This window comes from Trichechus manatus, unplaced genomic scaffold (assembly GCF_000243295.1).
Source record: "Trichechus manatus latirostris isolate Lorelei unplaced genomic scaffold, TriManLat1.0 scaffold00251, whole genome shotgun sequence".
NCBI lineage: Eukaryota > Metazoa > Chordata > Mammalia > Sirenia > Trichechidae > Trichechus > Trichechus manatus.
The window spans coordinates 714,091-731,879 of NW_004444187.1; the positions used below are offsets into that span (position 1 = coordinate 714,091).

The window sequence follows — 17,789 nt, forward strand, 5'->3', positions numbered from 1 at the left end:
TATGCCTTGGTGATTTTCTTTTGGGGTCTATCCTATACGGGGTTCGTTGAGCTTCCTGGATGGTCAGCTTTTCATCTTTCATGATATTGGGGAAGTTTTCTGTCAGAAATTCTTCAACGATCCTCTCTGTGTTTTCTGTTTTCTCCCCCTGTTCAAGAACTCCGATCACTCTCAGATTTTTGCTTTTGATTTTATCCCACATAATTCTCAGGGTCTCTTCATTTTTCTTCATTCGTTTTTCTGATTTTTCCTCAAACAGAGTTGTATCCAAGTGTTTGTCTGCAATTCCGCTGATCCTGTCTTCCACCGTTTCAAATCTGCTCCTCAGTCCTTCTATGACACTGTCCATTTCTGAAATCTTGTTGTTTATCTTTTGGATTTCTAATTTTTGTCTTTGTATAATCTCTAGTTGTGAATTTATTTTGGCATTTTGTTCCTGCATTATTTTCCTGAATTCTTCCATTTTTTTGTCTGTATTTTCCATGAATTTGTCTGCCTTTTCCATGAATTTGTCTATTTTTTCCTCATTTTTGGCTGTTTTTTTGTTTCAACTCTTGGATAATTCTTAGTATTAGAGATTTGAATTCCCTATCAGGTAGTTCTAGTGCCTTTTCTTCTACTGGAAAATCATCTGGCGTTTTATTTTGGATGCCTACTGGAACCATCCTGTCCTGTTTTTGTAAATGTTTGGATATTGTCTTCTGTCTTCAGAGCATTCAGTAGTTATTTTTCTCATTTATTGACTGTACATTTGTTTGTTTTGTCCTTTTTTTTTTAATTTTAATTTTTCTATGTCTGAGCAGGCAGGCTGTGTGTTCTTTGTTGTTTGCTCATCTGTGGGCATGATACTTTTCGCCTCCTTCTCCAATTGGCAGGGCCAGTTGCTCAGATATGGTACAGCAGGGCAGGTCTAGCTGAAGAGGAGTTGCTGGGATGGGTTGTTTGTGACACTTACTACAGCCACCAGGGTGGGTCGGTAATCAGTGCAGGGCAGTTCTGGTAGGCCGTGCCTGTGCTGCTTGGTGGTGTGATGTTAAGCACACGGTGCAGGTAGGCAGGATGGAGGGGGGAGACTGTGATGTGTGGAGCTAAGGTGGGTATGGGACAGAGGAGAGAGGAACAGGGGCTAAAAACATACAAACACACAAAAAAGTGCTAGGGCAGCTTGCCGTTTGAGTGGAGAGATGAGAGACTATGAAATGAAGAAAAACAAAAAGGGGAAGAAAAGAAAAGAATGAACAAATAAAATTTAGGAAGAAAAAAGAACAGCAAAGCTCCCAGGGATCCCACCGGTGCAGCTATGAGGTCTGGGGAAGTTGTTCCCAGGTGTTGACAGTACAACCTGGCTAGGAGGCATAAAGGTATTCAGCACCAGGTATCCAGGGGACAGGAAGAGAAGGAAGGTATAGAGAGACGAGAAACTGAATAATGAAGAAAGACAAAAAGGGAAAAAGTGGGAAAAGAAAACAAAACAAATTAAAAAAAAAAAAGACAAGAAAAACCCCACAAAAAACAGAAAAGAAAAAAAAAAACCCCCACAAGAAAAGAAATGCTCTCAGGGATCCCTCTGTGTGTCTGCGCAAGCTGAGGGGGTAGGTCCCAAGCCACACAGCACCACCCAGCCAGAATGGGCTCCCAATTCGAGAAAAGAAAAAGAAAACAAGCAATTGAAAACAAACAAACAAACAAAAGCCCCAGGATCCCACTAGCGTGGCAGCACGGGCTGGGAAGCAGTTCCACACTTGAACAGAGCTCCACAGCCCCTCAGGAAGAAGCAAAGATGGCACACGGAGCCAGGTATTTCAGCAAAGGGAGGGGGAGGTGGTGAGAGGTAAGGAAGAAATCAAAAGAAGCAGAAAAAAGCAACACCAGCTGCCAACAACAGGGAGTCAGCCAGTGCAGGTGGGCGGAATCCAAGCAGCCGGTGCTTCCCGGCCAAGAGACTGTGGCCGCGGGAAGCAGAAGAGGCCGAGTAGGGGTGAAGAAGGGTAGGGGGAGGGAAAGCGTTTATCGCTGTTTACTGGTTGTTCTGTCTCCTGCTGGAAGCTCTGTGAAGCTGCTCTCTTATACCCCGTATTTGCTGGTCTCTGATAGGAGTCCAAGATGGTGGATCCATGCTGCATTAGCTGATAGGGGACTCTCCATGTATGTCTCCTCGTTCTGTGTTCTCTGTCAGCTTCTTATTCCATTTGGTGCTTGGCTGAGTTCTTTATCTCTTCATTTGATGTTTATGATTTCAGGACTGCTGTTTTCTCTGTTTGGCTTAGTTTTTCGGATCTTTGCTGTGGAGGGATGGTGTGTGGTGCTTCTGCCTAGAGCGCCATGTTGCTGGAAGTCACTGAAAATGACTTTTGATGTTAATGTTTAAAATAACTTTGCCTTTTCATTCAGTAAGGAGAATTAACAACTAAATTTCTAGAGGCATTTCGTTTTTACAAATCACCTTAGATTGAGAAAGAATGCTTAGTGTTCACCTGGTCTGTAAGGAATTGGAAAGGCAAGTCTGCTCCAGATTAATGGTGTTCCACCCCTCTCAGGCACAATGAGAGTATCCTCACCACTGCAGCCAGGTTCAGGAAGAGGCACATTAAAGACCTCATCCCCCTCTTCTGACTCCAACCACACTGGCTTTCTTTCACTTCCTCCAACTTAGTAAACTCTTTGCTGCCTCAGTTTCTTCACACATGCTATTCCCTATGCCTGGGAATCTGATCTCCTACATCCTTCCAGTGGCCAGCTACCATATCCTTCAAGTCTTGAATTAAATGTCACTTCCCTAGGGGCATATTTCCGGATCCTCAAAACCAAATAAAGTCCTCAAGTATATGGTCTGATAGCACCTGTACTTCACTTTCATAGCTTATAGTGAATATTAAAATTATATATATATGTGAGCTTTTTGTTTTTAACATCCATCTCTCCTACTAGACTATAACTTGGCTTGCCATGTACCTTGTCATTAACACAAGCTTTGTACAAGCTGTGAACATATGTTCAATTAGTGTTGCCTGATTAAATGAATGGACTGATATTAAGACAAAAAATAAAAACATCCTAGTCAGAGTTCAGCACGTTATTTTTCTTCCTTCTGGAAGACTTACTACTGTAACCCATAGTCTTCAGAGGAAATTATTAACAACCCATTAAAACTTTGCTCTTTCTTCATAATCACTTGAAATGGAATGCCTAACTCTTTCTCATAATAGCCTAATAATTTATAGCAACATATAATAAATCCACCACATGTCTGTCAGTTTGTCGTACTGTGGTGGCTTGTGTGTTGCTTTGATACTGGAAGCTTTGCCATTGGTATTTCAAATACACTAGGGTCACCCATGTTGGACAGGTTTCAGCAGAGCTTCCAGACTAAGACAGACTAGGAAGAAGGACCTGGCAGTCTACTTCTGAAAAAATTGGCCAGTGAAAACCTTATGAATAGCCCCAGAACATTGTCTGATATAGTGCCAGAAGATGAGTCCCTCAGGTTGGAAGACACCCAACAGACAACTGGGGAAGAGCTACCTCCTCAGAGTAGAGTCGACCTTAATGATGTGAATGGAGTCAAGCTTTCAGAACCTTCATTTGCTGATGTGGCATGACTCAAAATGAGAAGAAACAGCTGCAAACAGCCATTAATAACTGGAAGGTGGAAAGTAGGAAGTATGAATCTAGGAAAATGGGAAGTCATCGAAATGAAATGGAACGCTATAAAGATCGATAGTCTAGGCATTAGTGAGCTGAAATGGACTGGTATTGGCCAGTTAGAATCAGACAATCATATGGTCTACTATGTTGAGAATGACAAATTGAAGAGGAATGGTGTCGCGTTCTTTGTCAAAAAGAACATTTCAAGATAAATCCTAAAGTACAACACTGTCAGTGATAGGATAATATCCATATGCCTACAAGAAGACCAGTTAATGCAACTATTATTCAAATTTATGCACCAATTACTAAGGCCAAAGATGAAGAAGCTGAAGATTTTTATCAACTTCTATAGTCTAAAATTGATTAAACATGCAATCAAGACGCATTGATAGTTACTGGTGATTGGATTGTGAAAGTTGGAGACAAAAAAGAAGGATTGGTAGCTGGAAAATATGGCCTTGGTGATAGAAACGACGCTGGAGATTGCATGATAAACTTTTGAAAGACCAACGACTTCTTCATTGCAAATACCTTTTTCCAACAACATAAACGGTGACTGTACACATGGACCTCACCAGACAGAATACACAGGAATCAAATTGACTACATCTGTGGAAAGAGTGTTTTCAATTGCCTCATATACATGTGAAAACTGGACAATGAATAAGGAAGATGGAAGAAGAACTGATGCCTTTGAACTATGGTGTTGGTGAAGAATACTGAAAATATCATGCATGGACTGCCAGAAGAACAAAGAAATCTGTCTTGGAAGAAGTACAGCCACAATACACCTTGGTAGCAAGGATGGCAAGACTTCATTTCACATACTTTGGACATATTATCAGGAGGGACCAGTCCCCGGAGAAGGATGTCACGCTTGGTAAAGCAGTCAGCGAAAAAGAAGAAGACCCTCAACGAGATGGATTGACACAGTGGCTGCAACAATGAGCTCAAGCTCATTGTGAGGATGGCACAGGATCAGGCAGTGTTTCTTTCTGTTGTACATAGAGTCGCTGTGAGTCAGAACCGACTCGACAGCACCTAACAACAACAATATAATAGGTTAATTATATTTAAAATGGATATATATTCAAAATTATGAAAAGTAGAATGTTGTTTGCTGAAATTAGACATCCATAAGTTTTATGTGTGCTGGATTTGATACCATTCAGAAATTTTGTAGGTCTTTTGTTTTCAGTTCATTGTCTAGCATTAAAGTAACAAAAAAAGTAGTCCTTTAATTTTAGAGGAAATTAACTGAACAAACTGGTTCCATTAAAACTCAATTTCATACAATAATCAGACATTCCATTCCTGTCTTACAAATAATATCTAACACTCTTGCTTCCAGTGATGCCAGTCGGCTTCTTAGTTCTGTTTTCTAAGCTGTTTGAACTTTTCCACAAACTCATCTCTAAAGCGGAAAGGCCCTGGGAGGTCATCTATGTCCTCTTTCCTGGTTTACAAATGAAACAGCCACAAGCCTGAGAGTTCCATGGCTTGGCCACGGTGGCACACTCCAACTGGATGTTTGTGCAGTAAAAAGTACACCTGAAACCATAAATCACAGTGAGTCTCTCTGTTTCTTTTAAGCAACTGTTCACGTGTAGAAAAGTTAGCGTGTGCAAATATTTGATATTTATTCTATGTCATGTACTGTATAAAGAACAATTCTTGGGAATCAAGGAAGAATAAAGAGAGTGCCATTGTTCACCACATGACTGACTAATCTCTTTCCTAAAGCTGACTCTTCAACTCAACGAGACTGCTCGATCTAGATGGAGTGCTCAGAGAGCTGGTTGCATAGCACTGCAACAGGCATCATGATTTAGCATTGGATCTCAAAAACAGAAAAGCAATTTGACTACTTTGGTGATTGAATACAAAATCAATTAAATAAGTAGAGAAATTACTCTTTATTCTTAGGCATCTAATGCTGTTTATTTTTGGCCCAGAAGGGAAATATATGTATACCATGTAACCAAAAAACCAAAACCCAAATCCATTGCTTTCCAGTCAATTTTGACTCACAGTGACCCTATATGACAGAGTGGAACTACCCCATAGGTGGTTGGTGGATTCAAACTGCTGACCTTTTGGTTAACAGCCTGAGCTCTTAACCACTGTGCTACCAGGGCTCCCTACCATGTATACTTTTATTAAAACAATAACATGTTTAGTTTTATTTTAATAAAACTAAATGTGGCCCAAATGTTTATAGGCATCATAGTGGTTCTGACCTCTCCTTTTGGCAATGTTTGCCAAGTTTTCTCATAAAGTGAATCCACACAATAATATTCCATCCAATTTGAACAGATCAAGGCCCTAACATATTATATACTAGTAAACGAAAAAAAAAGTTGCTATTGAATCGATTCTAACTCATGGCAACTCTATGTGTGTCCGAGTAGAACTGTGCTCCATCCACATGGTTTTCAGTGGCTGATTATTTGGAAATAGATCACCAGGGATTTTTTCTGAGGTGGCTCTGAGTCGACTTGAACTTCCAAACTTCCATTAACCGTTTGCACTGCTCAGGGACTCCCAAGATTATATTACAGACTGTTTAAAAACAAGTGTTGCTTTGCTTTTCAGAACATATATTAACTAGAACACGATGAATAAAGTATTTTAATATATTTAAGGTTTTTAACAAATACAGAAAAATGATGATGTTAATGGACATATCATTTATTTGTATGTAAATGACTACACGTAAGATGTCCAAATTACTGTTTCCTGTAAAGTCATTTAATGCTTCACAACCTTTTTATACTACAATTTTTAAGTATACACTTTTTCAGAGATAGCATAAAAGAAAGTATTTTCTAAGTCTGACCAAAATATCAAAATTTTCAAATTTTAGGCTCAGATATAATAAAATTGTGTTGCACGTATATCTATCCTAGTTATTTCTCTTCTCCCTTGAATTTGGTGCTCTACCCTCAATGTCCTCCTCATTTTAGTCCAGACTCTTATCTCATCACAGCTGGAGAGCTTCTTAACCTATCTCCCTACTTCTCATTCTACTACCTAGCTGCAGTCCATTCCCCACGCACTCCAGCAGCAGCTTACTCTTCCACCACCCTTTCATCACCCTCTTCCTAGCTCAACAAGAGACAACTCATTCCTCACCGGGCCATGCAGGTGCTTGTCAAGTCTTTATACTCCCTACCCCTTTGCCCCCCAACACTTTCCAGTTCCCATCTCTGTACTTATTCATAATCTCCTTGCCTGGAATCCTGGAACATCTTCTCCACAACCTCCTGCCTCAACCTTTCCAAAAACCTACGAACTTTATGATTCACCTTAATTTTCATCTTCTTCGTGAAACTGTCCGTACTTATTTGTTCATTTCTACAGCATATACTTCTAATCCAATACAAAGATGCAAGAGAAGTGATCCTCTGTCCTCAGAGAACTACAAATAATAAAAGAATCACCACAACAAAGTATACTATACTTACTATGTGCCGGGGGTATTCTGAACATTTTACATGTATTAACTCATTTAATCCTCACAACAACCCAATGAAGTAGTTACTACCACTATACTCATTTTCCAGGTAAGGAAACAGGCACAGAGAAATTGAATAACTTGCCTAATAAAACCCAGGTATTGTTAGAACCTGGGTGCTTAACCATTTGCAACACCAGGGCTCCTTAAATATTTACAATACTGAGGGGAAACTGAACAAATTCACAGATAATTTTAATATAAGACACATCAGAAGTATAATCCGGGAGAGATGTATAACCCAGGTTCTAGAACTCATCTGGGACTGGGATGTGAGAGTGGAAGGTTGGGGTTAGAGTCAGGGTTAATGGGATGGAGGTGTCAGAAAAGGCCATGTGGCAGAGTTTAGCATTTGAGATGTCAATGTGAGTATGGTGAAGGGAGATCGTCTCAGACAGTGGAAATGCATGAACAGAAGAAACAAGAGAGAAAAGTAAGGTTTCTTTCAGGGAGCAGTAAGTCCAGCTTGATTAAAGGTGCCTATGTAGTGGATTTATATGGTCGCTATGAGTTGGAATTGACTCGATGGCAATGGGACATAGTGGATCTGACTGGACAGGTTGGATTGAGACCTCATTGGCAGGGATCTAAATGCCAAAGAGAAGAATCTGGACCTTAGGCAGTGAGGAAGGTAGTGTTCTAGAAGGTTTTTGACTTGGCGAATTACAAAAATGGAAAGTTGCCTTAAAAAGTTCAATTTGTGTGCAGGATACAATGGAGGAAAGCGAGAGAGAAAATGAGGAGAAAAGAAGCTATTTCACACTCGCAAGCAAAAGAAAATCAGGGCAGTCCTGTGGGAGAAGTAACAAAGGAAGGATAGAGTGACGTGGTAAAGTAGTAACAACAGGGTCTAGGGACTGGATTCTCTCTTCATAGTTACCCATAGGACTCCCTGACTGGCCCATGAGTACACTTAATTATCTATATTTAATTTAGCATTTGGGCTATAGTCTTTCTTCCTTTGATCTCTAACCTATGGAAATGAGTGTACTTTTAAGCTTCTCATTAGAATCTCAGAGGCTGGACTGGAACCTATCTGTGACAGGTCAAGGACAAGTTCTAGTTACAACTTTTATACAATTACAGAATTCATAGTATTTAATATAATTATAAGCATGCTGCTGTTGTTGTTAGCTGCCATGGAGTCGGCCCCCAACTCATGGTGACCCCCATGCACAATGGAACAAAACACTGTTCTGTGCTATCCCCATGATCATTTGGGGGATCAGACACTGTGATCCACAGAGTTTTCGTCGACTGATTTTCAGAAGTAGGTTGCCAGGCCTTTCTTCCTAGTCCATCTTATTTTGGAAGCCCCACTGAATCCTGTTCAGCATCATAGCAACATGCAAGCCTCAACTGACAGATAGGTGTTGGTCGTGCATGAGGTTCATTGGCCAGGAATTGCACCCAGGTCTCCTGTGTACGAGACTTTAATAATTGATTATCAAACTGAATGCGAACTACTGTATCTTCAATTTCATTGTTCAGATCTACAGATAGATGTTTTGGCCTTATCTGATATCCCTGAAACAAAAGATGCTCCAACCCTGTGATGGGAGTCATGTGTGGACATGATTATTTTTGGATTACAAAGTCCTATAACAAGCATAGGTCTAATTGTTTCCTAAGAATAGCTTACAGTCTTTCAAACCTGACATTAAAGTAAAAAAAAAATTTTTAAAGATTAATTTTCTTTATTTTATTTTTATGAATTAAATGCTTAACAAGGTTCAAAGCTAATGAACAATCTCAAGTCTTAGTGTTCAAATTACCTAAGCCGATGGGGCTCTGACTGTAGCTTCATTATCTCCTTCCCTCCTTCCATGCCCTTACAGGTAAGTGGAACAAATTAAAGCAAGCTCCACCATGAAATATACACAATACCCTGTCTATCAGACCAGTACATTCTCTAAGATTGCTTTCTAGATAAAGGAGGGGAGACATTTTTAAAAAAGACAAAACAAAAAAACCTGCAAAAACTTGCCAAAATTAATGGCGTCTTGTGATTCCACAGCTGATGTCTGGGATCACTAAGAGAGAAAAGGGCAAGCTTCTTGTTCAAAGCCCCTGTTTTGTGTGTCTGAGAGCAAGTACCCAATTGACCCAGAGATCCCTGGTGTCTCAATGTCAGGGCTCTTGGGGAACTATACCCTTGCAAGTTCAGGAAGATGGAAGGAAGAAAAAGATGGAAAAGTAAACAAAAATAGCTCTCGCTGGATTTTAAGACTTTCTTTTTTACTACATAGAGAACAGAGTCCAGGAAAGAAAAAAAAATTAATTTGAAGTTTCATGGAAAGGTTAGGAAAATAAAAGCATCTCTTGGTTCGGATGTCAGAGTATATGAGTTTGCCCTCTTTCTGTCTTTCTTTCGCCACTCACTGAATGTCCTCAGGTCGTCACTGAAGAAGAAATAGTACATTTGTCTCAGGCATTTTTGTGACACTGGGGTACAGTCCCAGAAACCAGGGTCATAAACAGGTATAATCAGAAGCATCTACATCAGCATCATCACTCATTTTTTAAAAGCATCTTTGAAAGTATTTCTTTCTTTCTTTATTTTTTTTTTGTAGTTTATATAAGGCTTGGAGCCATAGAAGAGGGAAAATGTGAAATAAAGGGAAGTCTGGAAGGTTCACTTTGGCAGAAAGTCCAGAAAGGAAGATAAAGAATTTTCATAACTTTGGTTCACTTGAATTTCCTCCAGGTCTTGTGTTTTCAGGGCTCCAAGCATAACACGGCATTGCAATGGGCACATCTGCTGCAGAAGATCTCTTTAAAGTGTTAAAAAGTAAAGATGTTACTTTAAGGACTAAGGTGTGCCTAGCCCAAGCTATGGTATTTTCATTTGCCTCATATGCATGGGAAAGCTGGACAATGAATAAGGAAGACCAAAGAAAAATTGATGCCTTTGAATTGTGGTGTTGGTGAAAAATATTGAATATACCATGGACTGCCAAAAGAATGGACAAATCTGTCTTGGAAGAAGTACAGCCAGAATGCTCCTTAGCAGTGAGGATAGCAAGACTTCCTCTCGTGTACATTAGACATGTTATCAGGAGGGACAGGTCCCTGAAGAAGGACATCATGCTTGGTAAAGTAGAAAGTCAGCGAAAAAGAGGGAGACCCTCGATGAGATGGATTGACGCAGTGGCTACAACAATGGGCTCAAGCCTAACAGTGATCATGGGGATGACACAGGACTAGGCAGTGTTTCGTTCTGTTGTACACAGGGTTGCTATGAGCAGGAACCGACTCGATAGCACCTAACAACAAGTATAGCACAGAGCCCTGGTGGCATAGTGGTTAAGAGCTTGGCTGCTAACCAAAAGGTCAGTAGTTCAAATCCACCAGCCGCTCCTTGGAAACCCTATGGGGCAGTTCTACTCTGTCCTATAGGGTTGCTATGAGTCGGAATCAACTTGGTGGCAATGGGTTTTTTTTTTTTTTTTGGGTTAAGTATAGCACAGAATAACTCAAAAAAACACTCTACCACATGGTATATTAACAAAAAGGTTTTCAGGAGCATTATGACTATTTTTTAGAGCTCTGCTTATTCTAACGGGCAGATTTGTATGAACTAGAACAACAAACACCAAAAGCTCTACTGCTGTTAGTTTTAAGTCGGCCCAGAAGACTTAGATTAAACTGAGCAACACTCCTTGGACAACCAGATTCTATTCCACACTCTTCAACATTTTTATTTTGCCTTTTCCTATCGCCTTGGGATAGTTGCATTTTCAGTGTTTCTTTATATTTAGACCATCTGACAATTCTTTTTTTTTTTTTTTCCTTTCTGAAGAAACAATACTGTTTTTCAAAACCCCAACCTAGGATCAAGCTTCTGGCAACATGGCAAAGTCCAGGCAAATGAATTAAAAACATCAGTCTGGCAGTTACAATATTTAGTGCCTCATTAGCTGAATAGAGCAAATGTTCTGTAAAGGTTATCTGTCAAGAAATACAAGCTGTTTAAGCCGTTTTTTTTTTTTTTTTTAATCTAGATTTGCAGTCACTCTATCTGGAGATGCTCCTGGCATTTTAATTTTGTGTTAAAAGCAGAGAAGTGTTCAAAAGAACCATGGTAGTGAAATGGATGCAGTGCCTCTTAGCATAAAGGGAGGAAAATGAGAAATTAAAACAGTGCATATGCACATAGAGATGAAAGCAAATACCAGTGGATATACTGCAAATGTTCTTTAGCTTTGGTCCCAGTAAAGACACTCCTTGCTTTCCATTTAGATCGTTTCAAACCTGGAATCACTGCTATTTCTCTTATATACAAGAAGTCATTTTGCACAATAACACAGGTAAAATGATACCAAGGCAGTGGGGCTAGAGATCTTTTGTGACCCAAATCAAAGAGTGACGTTAAAAAAAAAAAAAGCCAGAGATTAATCTGACATGGTTCATCCCATCCAAAGAACAAAAAACAATCATTACACTTTCTATTTTCAATTCCACTACCTCATGCAGCCAAGTGTTTGTTATTTCAGCAACATCTTTTATTGTCTTGCAAAGCATTTCTCAACCTGCTGGGATTGCTAACCTGGAGCTCAGACCACAGAAGCAGGAAAAGAAAAAAAGCTGATGAAAACAAAAGCCACTGTGCTCCAGCTGTGGCTTGTGCCTCTGGGAAACGCTATCAAACCTATTAGCATTTCAATGCCGTACATCTCAGAGTACTTCAAACTCTTAGAAACCATTTTTCTCCCTATTAAAGGGCTACATTGCAGAAAAAAGACAGTAACACACCATGAATACAGTTTGCAGAGAAATGTGGATTTCCCAAGTACAAAACCCACTGCCGTCGAGTGGACTCCGACTCACAGAGACCCTGTAGGACAGAGTAGAACTGCCCCCATCGGGTTTCCGAGGCTGGAAATCTTTACAGAAGCACTCTGCCACATCTTTCTCCCATGGAACAGCCAGTAGGTTCCAACCGCTGACCTTTCAATTAGCAGCCGAGTGCTTATCCACTGTGCCACCAGGGCTCCTTTTCTGAGTTCAAGTGTCCAAAAATGGTAAAAATATCATTTAGTCACCTTTTTTCTGGCTACGTCTTTAGGCTCACCTGTGGGATCACTCCAAAGGCTTTCCTCCACTGTTGCAAAGTTAGTGAATCCCAAGACACACCATCAATCTGGATTTCTCCTTCAGTGTTCAGCAGCCTCAAAAAAGCTGATAACAAAGTACTCTTCCCTGATCCGGTTCTTCCCAACAGGCCCACCTGTAAGACGAAAGTGGCGGAATTATTCCTGTCACACACAGATAACATTTCATCAATGCAATTCAGTACTGTGCTTCACTGAAAACCATTAGAGTTGTTTTCCCAGCTCCGAGGGGAAGATTTTCACTTATTGATTCAAATACTCTTGCACACTCCAAATATTGATCTGGGCAGAGTAACCCTGGAACAGAATCCAGGAACTGGCTATAAGGAATTGGACTCATGATGGTGGCTTCCTTTATCATTGACCTTACTAATGACAAAAAGGTTGAAAATGTCCATTTTGTATTAAGGGAAAGCAAAAATTCAGTGTCTTAATGCACGTGATTGCTAAGGATGGGCTCAGTCTAGCAGACTGGGCAGAGACCTACAGCTCAGTCTAATTCCAAACATGGATACGAACTTGAAAATTAATTAATCTGAAACAGGTCCCATATTTAGATACAATCCTTAATCGATTAAGCAAGAGTCAATCTCAGGCCTAATAATAAACAAAAGTTTAAAAAAAAACCAACAGTTGCCATAGAGTTGATTCTGATTCATGGCAGTCATGTGTTGTAGAGTAGAACTGCACTCCATAGGTTTTTCAAGGCTGTGACCTTTTGGAAGCAGATTGCCAGGCCTTTCTTCCAAGGCACCTCTGGGTGGGTTCCAACAGCCAACTTTCCTTTTTTTCTTTTATTGTGCTTTAGGTGAAGTTTACAGCTCGAGTTAATTTCTCATTCAAATATTTATGATATTGGTTGTAATTCCCACAACGTGACAGCACGCTCCCCCTTTCCACCCCAGTTTCCCTGTATCCATTAGTCCAGTTCCTGTCTCTTCCTGCCTTCTCCTCCTTCTTTTGGACAGGAGTTGCCCATTTGGTCTTGTATATTTGACTGAACTAAGAAGCATGTTTCTCATGTGTGTTATTGTTTGTTTTATAGGCCTGTCTAATCTTGCCTGAGAAGTGGGCTTTGGGAGTGGTTTCAGTTCTGGGTTAGCAGAGCACCTGGGGGCCATAGTATCAGGGGTTCCTCCAGTCTCTGTCACACCAGTAAGTCTGGTTTTTTTTTGTGAATTTGAATTCTGTTCTACATTTTTCTCTGCTCTGTGTGGCACTCTCTGTTGTGATCCCCGTCAGAGCAGTCGTTGGCCATAGCCATGCACCATCTAGCTCTTCTGGTCTCAGGCTGGTAGAGTGTCTGGTTCATGTGGTCCTTTAGTTCTTTGGGCTAATACTTTCCTTGTGTGTTTGGATTTCCAACCTTTCAATTAGTAGTCAAGCACTTAACTATTTGTACCACCTAGGGACTCCTTGAATAAGCTTAGTGAGCTATATATTCCCAGAGAAATCAGCTTAGGAGATCTCAGCACTCTTCAGTGGACAACACTTGGTCAGTTGTCAAATCATATTCTTACACTCACCTTCACTGGCAAGAGGGGCATTCTGAGAAGCAGAAAAGATGTTAAAGAAAAAATCTATTCTTGTTACCTAGAGACAGTAAGAACATAGCATGGAGGTGAGAATGCCATGGACTGCATAGGGAGAGCAGGTGCCACCGGTGACCCACAGGGATCCCCAACTCCACCTTCTGGTTTCAGCACAGATCCCAGAACCTGGAGGAAGGTGCTTTGAGTAGGATAGAACATTCACGCAGTCGTTAACTGAACACTGAATAGACTGCCCAGCGTTTAGTGGCACTGAATAAATGTTCATTTTCTTCTTCTTACATCATCCCTGTTTCTTTGTATCTCTTGGCCTCTTTATGGTGTAGCTGAGAGCAACTGGTCTTGTAGAGCAGTACTTCTCACACTATCTGTGGTGAAGGACGGTTTTGTGTTGTTTTGTTTGTTAATTTCCAACTCACTGCAAATCAGTACTTTAAAAATATAATGAAAATAATTTTTTAGATGTTTACTCTCAATTTCTATATTTATCCTGTCATAGACCAGTAACAGTTTGTAAATCAGGGCCAGGCCATGTCCTACAATAAATGTTTTAGAGCGTATAACAAACTACAATAATAATAAGGAGTCACTGAACACTTACTATGGACCTGGTGACATACTAGGTCTTTGGGATAAGTTAGTAAACAATAATGAGACAACTGTGTTTCTATCCATCATAATAGTGCTACAGTAGGATTTTCACAAATGTTTGTTCTCTGAAACATCTGAGAAACCCAGATCAGCAAAATGTCATTCACAGTACTAATCATGATCAGTAACTATTTTATTCATTTTTTTCTTATTATTGCTTGTATTTACCCCAAGAATATAAGTTCAACAAGGGCTGGCTAGTCTATAACGTTTTCCATTGAATTCTTGGCACCTGGCATAGTGGTTGGCTCATATACAGTTCTCAATAAATACTTGTTTACATGAATTTAGGGACAGTCGGATGGATGGATGGATGGGTGGATAGGTGGATGGATGAGTGGATGGATAAGTGGATGGATGGATGGCCAGATGAATGAACAAACATGTACAGGTGATCAAACAAACACACTGATTTGGTCCAGTTTGTATAATTACAAGACAACCCTTATTTTAAAATTTTTGTGGAATTTCCTATGTACACTTCCCTTTATCAATCAGCCCATGTGGCACAAACACATGCTCCATATGTCATGATTTCCCAAACACAACTCTAAAGCTTTATACACACAATCTGAAAATGCACTGGACAGTGAAGCATGGGGGAAGAGAAGGGAAGTCTAGTAGGAAGAAGTGATATGCTCTAAGGTTATATCAAGAATCTGTGGTAAAAAGTACTCAGAAGCTAGATCCCTAAATAATTAGCCAGGATTCTAATGACTAGGATAAATGACCACACCCCCTTTCCTCTAGAAGCAAATACTGAAATTTTTAGGGAACTCAACTTTTATGTTGAGATAAGACCAGATAAAGAGGCAATTTTCAAGTCTTTGGTTCAGCTTTAAAGCTTTAGCCATTGCCCTGGTCTCCTTACAGTACTGAACTGCTAGTAATGCATTATATCTGACACCTTTTCCAAGGTGGGGAGTCTTATTGGTTCATGCCTAACAAAGTCTTCTTGTTGTTTATGTAATTGGCACGTAACGATTCCTTTACGGGATTTGTTTTTCTAGGCTTCTCAGTCATCTGTTGAATAAGGCCAGAGGACTTCCTGCAAAAAAGCTTTTAAGACATATCCTAATTCCAAGTCAATGTTTTCTAGTAACTTCAGTGCACCTCCTCTCTGAGAATTTTGGATCAAGATAAATCAAAACATTATCTGACGAGTTAAACAGTGTTGAGTTTGGTGCTAGTTTAATTGCACTGTACCATGAATAGAACAGTCTCAGTGGGTCTTGCTCGCCATTTTAATACTGCAACACATGGAAACCTGCTGTAATTATTTTTCATCTCCTTGTGGTCTCCAGAAATCAAGATGCCAAATTTAGCGAAATTTAGAACCCCAAGGGGATTAAAACTACTCCTCTCTTTATTATAAAACAGAGTAGTCCTTGTGAAAATGTTCCTCATCAACCCAGTATAAATTACTGAATGATTCAGATAGTTCCTGCCAATTTTTATCAAGACAGAGAATGTCATATATGTCTAACAAATGGAAGAGACACTAAGATGTCTTTGCTGTATGATCTGAACGCCCTTCGCATGGTAATAAATTGTTTCTGGAATTTCTTCAGTATATTAAAGAGACTAAAATGGAGAAGCCAGCTAAGCTCACTTAGAACAGTAGATCTTGAAGAACTGTTAGTTATCCATTTAATCAGAGGACTGTCCAGTACGGTGATATACACAGTACACCTTCTGAGGCAGTTTGATAAGTCCAGGTTTATCATGAAGGACCTGGCTCCAAATTAAAATCCCAGTTTGTGTTTTGAGAAGAAAAAGAAAAGGAAAAAGCAAGGAGACAAAACTGAGGCCAAAAAAAAAAGTTTTTTTAAGCTATTTGCGATTAAAAAGATAAATAGGTTTTTATACAAGCTGCAAAACAGTTGCTATATTTCTCATGCACTGACAATAAAATGTAAAGCAAAGTTTCTGTGATGTAAAGGCCTCAAGTAAGAGCAAGTAAAGTAGTAGTACATTTTTTCCGTAATTAGTATAGACAAAATGTTTTAATATATTGATTGAATAATTTTATGCAAAAATATTGGCCTTTTCATCTTTACCCATATAACAAAGAAAACTGAAATCCATTAAAAATTAAAGAAGAGGTACTCCTATAAGCACATTTCAATGGCTTCTCTTTTTTTTCCCCAAGAAGATAAATTATCCCACAACTGAGTTTGCAGTGTTTTTCGATACCTGAAATAGTATCCTAAATTTAAATCTACTCCTTAATTCAGTGTGAAAAAATGTTTGGGACATCTTGTTAAGAGTTTGCAAGATGCTGTTGCCGGATGTAAGACAAGGCAGTAGAAATGGCATTCTTAAGAGAACTGCTCAGAATGACATTTTAAGAACCAGTTTCTACCCTAAGGAAGCATATGACCTAGAAGTAGACATAAGCTGTTCATGCATTCATTTATTCTTTCAACATTTACTATGCTAGGCAATATACTAAGTAAAGGGATAAAAAAGATGAGAAACACACAGTCCTTTCTCTTATCGTTGTTAGTTGCTGCTGAGTCGACTCTAACTCATGCAACCCTATGAGTGCAGAGTAGAACTGCTCCATAAGGCTTTCAAGGTGTGATCTTTCAGAAGCAGACTGCCAAGCCTGTCTTCAGAGGCACCTCTGGGTGGGTTCACCGCCAACCTTTTGGCTAGTAGTTAAGCACTTAACTGTGCCATGCAGGGGCCTTTTTTCGCCTTATTGTTCAAAATTAAGTGGGAGAAGACAGCACTTTAAGGTATCACAAAACAAATATCCAACCTGAGTTGTTAGATGAAAGCACATTTCATCTATACAACATAATTTTAAGAATGACAACTGAAAAATGTTTGCATTTTGAAAGACAGCATGCCACACCCTTTTCAAATGAGGTTTTAACTTTTTTCCCACATTTACTAGAATCGTATGTTTCTTTTTTGCTTAACAAGTTTTCTTTCCCAAAAATCTCATTCAATTATAGTGCTTTAATTAAGAGCCATCTGAAAGTGAAATACTCCGATTTCTACAATCCTGTGAATTCACTGAGGTTTAAACAACCTTTAAAGGTGATGTTTACTGCTTGCTTGTTAGTTTTTTACTTGTGGAGGTCCAGAGTACTATACCAGAACACCGCTATAATAAATACAAAATAAAATAAAATAAAACCAAACTCATTGCCACTGAGTTGATTCCAACTCATAGCAACTCTATAGGACAGAGTAGAACTGCCCCATAGGGTTTCCAAGGAGCGGCTGGTGGATTCGAACTGCCGACCTTTTGGTTACCAGCTGAGTTCTTAACCACTGCGTCACCAGGGCTCCATA

The 17,789-nt window shown here is 39.6% G+C and overlaps 1 protein-coding gene across 1 annotated transcript in view; it reads right to left on the reverse strand.

Moving 5' to 3' along the window:
- CFTR (CF transmembrane conductance regulator) overlaps positions 1–17,789 on the reverse strand; it is a 168,225-nt gene that overhangs the window by 15,731 nt on the left and 134,705 nt on the right. Inside the window, exon 22 of the mRNA XM_004389643.1 lies at positions 12,240–12,395. Coding sequence (XP_004389700.1) covers positions 12,240–12,395 — 156 coding nt within the window. The remainder of the gene's footprint in view (positions 1–12,239; positions 12,396–17,789) is intronic.